This window comes from Nothobranchius furzeri, chromosome 19, assembly GCF_043380555.1.
Source record: "Nothobranchius furzeri strain GRZ-AD chromosome 19, NfurGRZ-RIMD1, whole genome shotgun sequence".
NCBI lineage: Eukaryota > Metazoa > Chordata > Actinopteri > Cyprinodontiformes > Nothobranchiidae > Nothobranchius > Nothobranchius furzeri.
In genome coordinates, this window is record NC_091759.1 from 26,726,007 (window position 1) to 26,734,065 (window position 8,059).

The 8,059-nt window shown below is 51.0% G+C and overlaps 1 protein-coding gene across 4 annotated transcripts in view; it reads right to left on the reverse strand.

The window, feature by feature from the left end:
• Nucleotides 1-4,518: 4,518 nt before the first annotated feature.
• ago4 (argonaute RISC component 4) overlaps nucleotides 4,519-8,059 on the reverse strand; it is a 17,416-nt gene continuing 13,875 nt past the window's right edge. For all 4 annotated transcript variants that reach the window (XM_070547332.1, XM_070547331.1, XM_070547330.1 and 1 more), the window contains exons 13-19: nucleotides 7,880-8,039; nucleotides 7,624-7,795; nucleotides 7,402-7,545; nucleotides 7,196-7,330; nucleotides 7,017-7,118; nucleotides 6,738-6,937; nucleotides 4,519-4,853 (exon numbers count right to left, since the gene is read on the reverse strand). In XM_070547332.1, the coding sequence (XP_070403433.1) occupies nucleotides 4,745-4,853; nucleotides 6,738-6,937; nucleotides 7,017-7,118; nucleotides 7,196-7,330; nucleotides 7,402-7,545; nucleotides 7,624-7,795; nucleotides 7,880-8,039 (1,022 nt within the window). In that variant the 3' untranslated portion in view covers nucleotides 4,519-4,744. The remainder of the gene's footprint in view (nucleotides 4,854-6,737; nucleotides 6,938-7,016; nucleotides 7,119-7,195; nucleotides 7,331-7,401; nucleotides 7,546-7,623; nucleotides 7,796-7,879; nucleotides 8,040-8,059) is intronic.

The following is an 8,059-nucleotide window of genomic DNA, read 5'->3' on the forward strand; positions in this document are numbered from 1 at the left end:
CTGCAGGCTAAAAAAAAATCTGAACATGTCACATAATAATAGCAAATTCATGACCCTCTGCTGGGTGGGCGGGGCTAAATCAGGCCCTGCCTTCTTACAACCAATCACAGAACAGAACTGTTCTGGTCCAACCGCTTTAGCTTAACCCCCAACAGGAACCAAAGAGGTAAAAACAAAAATGAAATACACAAAATTACAAATCCATCAATATAACAAGATATCAAAGTGAGGAATTCCAAAATAATCCGTGCTCTCCGTGGAGCCGAACCCATCAGGGAGCTTCAAAAGGTTAAAAAGAGGTAATCCTGCTCCTCCGGTGCCGCCGGGACCCGTCAAACACAAATGCTTCTGAGGGGTCAGGAGGCGTGGCCACAGGTGTGTACGTGTGACCACGCCCCCTCACAACTCACCACAGAGGGAAGGGGTAGCTCTTCTAACGGGTCCACATTTGAACAAAGTACCTCGTTTGGATCGGAACCGATGTTGAGAACCCCCCCCCCCCAGAAACAAGCAGATGATCGACGGGAGCCTTAACGCCAGACGGACAGGTATTGCTAGACTAAATCAGTCCCACTAACCCAGAAACGTTTACCCCAAAAGTTTATATTTTATTCTCATAATAAATATGATTGAAAAAGATCGATATTAAAAGGACGAAACTTCGGCATGCAGGCGAGCAAAGTCTACATGTGGTAGAGGAACCGGTCTACAGCCGACCGACTAGTCCGCCCAACACGTCCCGCTGGCGGGTGCCAAAGTAAAACCAACCAAAGACCAAAGGAACCAGAGAAGTAATGCTAGCTGGGTTCGCCACAGCTGATCCATCGGGGCCGTATTGCTTTGTGACTTTACGAACAGTCATGGATTATCTGCCTGGAGGTCAGTGATGTTCGACCCTTTCAAAATAAGACGCTGACCTGACCTTTTCAAGGTAAAACGCCCTGCGTGCAGTCATTTCCTGTCGGCGCTGGAGGCCAGCGTGCACGCCTTCAACGGGAAGAAGCTCAAACTCATTCATAGTAAACCTGCTGCTTTACGGATGGTTTATTACAAAAGGGCTTTCACCGAGCCGCCGCCCGAGGAGGCGTGCACGCCGCCCGTCCCCTCCCATCCTGTCCTGCAGCATCCACTTACACCAGCAGGGGGCTCTAACCCAGTGGCGGCATGGCCAGCGCTTATTGGGTGCAGTGTTACCATAGAAACCAAATCATAAAAGGGATGTGATGATAGGTCGATTTGACACATAAACCCAGATTGCGAACCCATAACTCGGTCCACAAGTCCTGATTGTCTCCAGCGATCCGATCGGAAGCTGCTTCCTGCTACACAAAACCCTCAGAGGAGGCGTGGCTCCTCCTGCTCCTCCTCCTGTTACCCAGAATGCTACAAATAAAAACAAACCCACCCGAGGCTCCGCCCCTTCAACCCCTTCCTGAAGACTAATCGCGAGCTGTAGAGGAGGTTCCGCTGCTCGCCATAAAATTCATCACGATAAACAACATCAAAGGTAAACGACTAACCCTAAGCAACAGCGTCAAGAGAACCACCAAACCAATTATACTGAACATGTACGAGTCTGCTTTCTGAAGGAATCCATGGACAAACAGATCCACAGAGCCCAGCTGACTAAATCCCAGGTCAGTGCAGTGACTCCAGACCCAACGAGTCGGCCTGAAGGAGGTCTAGAACCAACAAGTCAGTCTGAGGGAGGTCTAGAACCAACAAGTCAAGTCAGAAGGAGGTCCAGACCCAACGAGTCGGCCTGAAGGAGGTCTAGAACCAACAAGTCAGTCTGAGGGAGGTCTAGAACCAACAAGTCAGTCTGAGGGAGGTCTAGAACCAACAAGTCAAGACAGAAGGAGGTCCAGACCCAACGAGTCGTCCTGAAGGAGGTCTAGAACCAACAAGTCAGTCTGAGGGAGGTCTAGAACCAACAAGTCAGTCTGAGGGAGGTCTAGAACCAACAAGTCAAGACAGAAGGAGGTCCAGACCCAACGAGTCAGTCTGAAGGAGGTCTAGAACCAACAAGTCAAGTCCGAAGGAGGTCCAGACCCAACGAGTCAGTCTGAAGGAGGTCTAGAACCAACGAGTCAAGTCCGAAGGAGGTCTAGACCCAACGAGTCGGCCTGAAGGAGGTCCAGAACCCAAGAATCGGCCTGAAGGAGGTCCAGACCCAACGAGTTGGCCTGAAGGAGGTCCAGAGCCAACGAGTCAAGTCAGGAGGAGGTCCAGACCCAACTAGTTAGCCCAAAGCAGGTCCAGACCCAACGAGTTGGCCTGAAGGAGATCCACAACCAACACGTCGGGCCGAAGGAGGTACAGAACCAACGAGATGGTCTGAAAGAGGTCTATAACCAACAAATCAAGTCAGAAGGAGGTCCAGACACAACAAGTCAGTCTGATGGTCTAGAACCAACGAGTCGGTCTGAAGGAGGTCTAGAACCAACGAATCAAGTCCGAAGGAGGTCTAGAACCAACAAGTCAAGTTCGAAGGGGGTCCAGACGCAACGAGTCGGTCTGAAGATGGTCCAGACCCAACAAGTCAGTCTGAAGGAGGTCCAGACCCAACAAGTCAGTCTGAAGGAGGTCTAGAACCAACAAGTCAGTCTGAAGGAGGTCTAGAACCAACAAGTCAAGTTCGAAGGGGGTCCAGACGCAACGAGTCGGTCTGAAGATGGTCCAGACCCAACAAGTCAGTCCGAAGGAGGTCTAGAACCAACAAGTCAAGTTCGAAGGGGGTCCAGACGCAACGAGTCGGTCTGAAGATGGTCCAGACCCAACAAGTCAGTCTGAAGGAGGTCCAGACCCAACAAGTCAGTCTGAAGGAGGTCTAGAACCAACAAGTCAGTCTGAAGGAGGTCTAGAACCAACAAGTCAAGTTCGAAGGGGGTCCAGACGCAACGAGTCGGTCTGAAGATGGTCCAGACCCAACAAGTCAGTCTGAAGGAGGTCTAGAACCAACGAGTCAGTCTGAAGGAGGTCTAGAACCAACGAGTCAGTCTGAAGGAGGTCTTGAACCAACAAGTCGGTCTGAAGGAGGTCTAGAACCAACGAGTCAGTCTGAAGGAGGTCTAGAACCAACGAGTCGGTCTGAAGGAGGTCCAGACCCAACAAGTCAGTCTGAAGGAGGTCTAGAACCAACAAGTCAGTCTGAAGGAGGTTAGAACCAACAAGTCAGTCTGAAGTAGGTCTAGAACCAACGAGTCGGTCTGAAGGAGGTCCAGACCCAACAAGTCAGTCTGAAGGAGGTCTAGAACCAACAAGTCAGTCTGAAGGAGGTTAGAACTAACAAGTCAGTCTGAAGTAGGTCTAGAACCAACGAGTCAGTCTGAAGGAGGTCCAGAACCAACGAGTCGGTCTGAAGGAGGTCCAGACCCAACAAGTCAGTCTGAAGGAGGTCTAGAACCAACAAGTCAGTCTGAAGGAGGTTAGAACCAACAAGTCAGTCTGAAGTAGGTCTAGAACCAACAAGTCAGTCTGAAGGAGGTCTAGAACCAACAAGTCAGTCTGAAGGAGGTCTAGAACCAACAAGTCAGTCTGAAGGAGGTTTAGAACCAACGAGTCAGTCTGAAGGAGGTTTAGAACCAATGAGTCAGTCTGAAGGAGGTCCAGACCCAATGAGTCAGTCTGAAGGAGGTCCAGACCCAACGAGTCAGTCTGAAGGAGGTTTAGAACCAACAAGTCAGTCTGAAGGAGGTCTAGAACCAACAAGTCAGTCTGAAGGAGGTCTAGAACCAACAAGTCTGTCTGAAGGAGGTCTAGAACCAACAAGTCAGTCTGAAGGAGGTCCAGACCCAACGAGTCAGGCTGAAGGAGGTCCAGACCCAACGAGTCAGTCTGAAGGAGGTTTAGAACCAACTTTTTAGGAAGGTAACCAACAAGTCAAGCCAGACATCACTGCTACACGTCAACCCAGCTTCCTGGGCCAATCCAAACCAGAATCTGGACCCCTGCAGAGCCCTAAGACGCCTGCGGGAGGCGCCCTCATGCCCCGTCACTCTGCAGATGTAAATATATGTTCATATGTGTGAATATAAAACAACTCTGAGGCATTTACAGCAGTTATCTCCTAGATTTCCATTTACAGTTCAGTGGCCTGCCATCACACACACACACACACACACACACACACACACACACACACTCATACAGCAGTACAGGTATATACAAGTCAACACACAGATGATAGGAGAGCATGGACATCCAGGTCACCTCGCTTAGAAAGGACCAAAAGAGGAGAAGTTAAAACACATGCGTGTAAAAATGAAAATATAGATTTTTATCTCATTCTTAAAAGGTTAAGCCCCTCCCTCTCCAACCCCCACCCCCCACCGCCCAACAACCCCAGACCTTGTGACAGATTTGGCCCCGAGGGGCTTTGAGGTAAAGTAGATCAGAGTCCTGCTGAGCTGGACAAGCCGAGGAGGCGCTGCTCCTCTGCTCCCACTTTCTAAAAACACACAAACATTCAGAGAAAAAACTAACTCAAAACAATGGCTCGACTTCGTGTGTGTGTGTGGGGGGGGGGGCTGTTTTTGTGTTTTCAACAGTGCACTGGAGCCCCAGGGGCTCAAAGTGCTTCAATGCTGGTTGAGAAGACGGCTTTGACTGGGAACTCTGGTCGGGAATGGTTCCCCAAGCTTCAGTAGGTGAGCCGCTCTAGTGATCAGTCAGAAAAGCCGAGAAACCAAAAGAACAAAGAGAAAAGAACAGATGAGAAACAATCCACGGGCTGGTGTAGCGCTCAGGCAAAGTACATGGTGTGCTGGGTGTCATAGTGGATCTGCACCGCCTTCGCCAGCGCCTGGGGGTCCCGGCCATTACTCTGACCCGACACGTGGCTGCCTTCAGCACTGAAACAGAGAGCACATCAGACCTTGTTAGACCTTCATCAGATCACATTAGACCTTGTTAGACCTTCATCAGATCACATCAGACCACATTAGACCTTGTTAGACCTTCATCAGACCACATTAGACCTTGTTAGACCTTCATCAGATCACATCAGACCACATTAGACCTTGTTAGACCTTCATCAGATCACATTAGACCTTGTTAGACCTTCATCAGATCACATTAGACCTTGTTAGACCTTCATCAGATCACATCAGACCACATTAGACCTTGTTAGACCTTCATCAGATCACATTAGACCACATTAGACCTTGTTAGACCTTCATCAGATCACATTAGACCTTGTTAGACCTTGTTAGACCTTCATCAGACCACATTAGACCTTGTTAGACCTTCATCAGATCACATCAGACCACATTAGACCTTGTTAGACCTTCATCAGATCACATTAGACCACATTAGACCTTGTTAGACCTTCATCAGATCACATTAGACCTTGTTAGACCTTCATCAGATCACATCAGACCACATTAGACCTTGTTAGACCTTCATCAGATCACATCAGACCACATTAGACCTTGTTAGACCTTCATCAGACCACATTAGACCTTGTTAGACCTTCATCAGACCACATTAGACCTTGTTAGACCTTCATCAGATCACATCAGACCACATTAGACCTTGTTAGACCTTCATAAGATCACATCAGACCACATTAGATCACATCTGAGAACATCAGACCACATCAGACCACATTAGACCTTGTTAGACCTTCATCAGATCACATTAGACCTTGTTAGACCTTCATCAGATCACATCAGACCACATTAGACCTTGTTAGACCTTCATCAGATCACATCAGACCACATTATACCTTGTTAGACCTTCATCAGACCACATTAGACCTTGTTAGACCTTCATCAGACCACATTAGACCTTGTTAGACCTTCATCAGATCACATCAGACCACATTAGACCTTGTTAGACCTTCATAAGATCACATCAGACCACATTAGACCACATCTGAGAACATCAGACCACATCAGACCACATTAGACCTTGTTAGACCTTCATCAGATCACATCAGACCACATTAGACCTTGTTAGACCTTCATGAGATCACATCAGACCACATTAGACCTTGTTAGACCTTCATGAGATCACATCAGACCACATTAGATCACATCTGAGAACATCAGATCACATTAGACCTTGTTAGACCTCATCAGATCACAAGATCTCATCAGATCACATCTGAGAACATCAGACCTCATGAGAAAACGTCAGGCCTTATCTGACCTCAAACGTCCTCCCAGAACGTGGAGTTGGGATTTTTGACCAACAGCTGTGTAACGATGGAACCCTCCGTGCTTCACCTGCAGGGTTCTGGAGAGCTGACTGTGGGCGGTTCATCACACATCTCATCAAAATGGTAAATGGCCTGTATTTGATATAGCGCCTTCTAGAGTCCTGGAACCCCCCAAGGCACTTTACACACATTCACCCATTCACACACACATTCACACACTGGTGGGGATGAGCTACGATGTAGCCACAGCTGCCCTGGGGCGCACTGACAGAGGCGAGGCTGCCGAGCACTGGCGCCACCGGTCCCTCCGACCACCACCAGCAGGCAAGGTGGGTTAAGTGTCTTGCCCAAGGACACAACGACAGTGACGGACTGAGCGGGGCTCGAACCTGCAACCTTCCGATTACGGGGCGAGCGCTTAACTCCTGTGCCGCCGTCGCTCCGGGAATACGGAAGAAAAACCAATGCAGCGAAATAAAACACATTTAAATGAAATATTCCGTAAGCACACGAGAGCATGAGAAGTCGTGGGTCGCCGACCCGACCGAGCCAGCTGCTACCAGAACCAGCTCACCTGTCGTGATCTTTGTCCACCAGGTGGTAGCGTGCTCGGAAAGCCACCAGCCTGGCGTAGTAGGCCGGCGCCGGGATGGAGACGGAGCGCGTGCAGCGGACGTAGGTGTGGCACAGCTGGTAGGTGAGGAGCTGCAGCTCGTCGGCCGTGAAGCAGTTGTCATCCCACAGAACGTGGTAGTGGGAGGGCCGGCTGGTTCCCTGAAAGAGGGGGCGGAGCTTGTGAGTACATTGGACTCGGTTCTGGTTCGGGTGCTGACGTGTCCACACTTCTGCTCACCTGGATCCCAGCATGGCTGCACAGGTAGAAGTCGAACTCGGACGGGTGTGTGATGGTGCTGTCCACTGTGGTGCCGGCTGGAACGTTCCCGCTCTTCCCGACCTGCGGTCCAATCACAGTGAGACTCACAACACGACTCGCTGAAACCTCAACAGTGTGCTGAAGACGACCCGACTGACCCGCTCGGCTTTATCAGAACAGAACAGGCGGGTGTGATGGCGCTTCTGGACCACGATGTAGGTGATCCCGGGCCGGTAGTCCTCCTCCAGGCTGATGCAGGCCTTCCTGATGGCGATCAGCTCGGGCCAGGCCACCTGCAGCGCAAACACGTACCGTCAGATGGACCAGAGCAGAACCTGACCCGGTTCTGCCAGTTCCCCCTCACCTGCTTCATCTGGCCCTCCGACACGCCGCCGCGGTAGTAGATGATCCGGGTGGGCTTGAAGCGGGTGGACTTGTAGAACTGGATGAGCAGCTCTCGCACCATGTTGGTCAGGTCCTGGATGACCTCCTGGCTGAAGAGCTGCTCCTGTAGGACCAGAACACTCCTCAACACCACCTCTCAGACCCAGGTTCTGACCGGGTCTACCGCTGGCGCTGAACTCACCTGGGACATGTCCTGCCGAGACGTCTGGACGCGAACGGTGGCACAGTACCGGCTGGGGTGTCCGTCCATGCTGCCCACCACGGCGGCGATGGACGGCTTCTTGCCGTCGCCGGCAGGGGGGTGGGTGACATCGGCACCGAGGAAGATAACGGGCTGCTGGAAGACGGACGGTCTGGACCCAAACAGAACCAGACTCACACACATTCAACATGGAGACCAGTTGGGCTGGACCAGAGCTTCTCGTGCTGGTACTGACCTCTGATGAGGGACCAGGACGTTGTTGATGCCCCCCAGCTTGGCGTTGATCTTCAGGCAGAGGTTGGACAGCGTCTGAGGAGACGTCTTCACCACGTTCTTCACCTGGACACACTGAGTGGCCATGCCCAGGAGGGTGTCTCCCACCCGCTTCACCTCCGCTGCAGGAGGAACACCACAT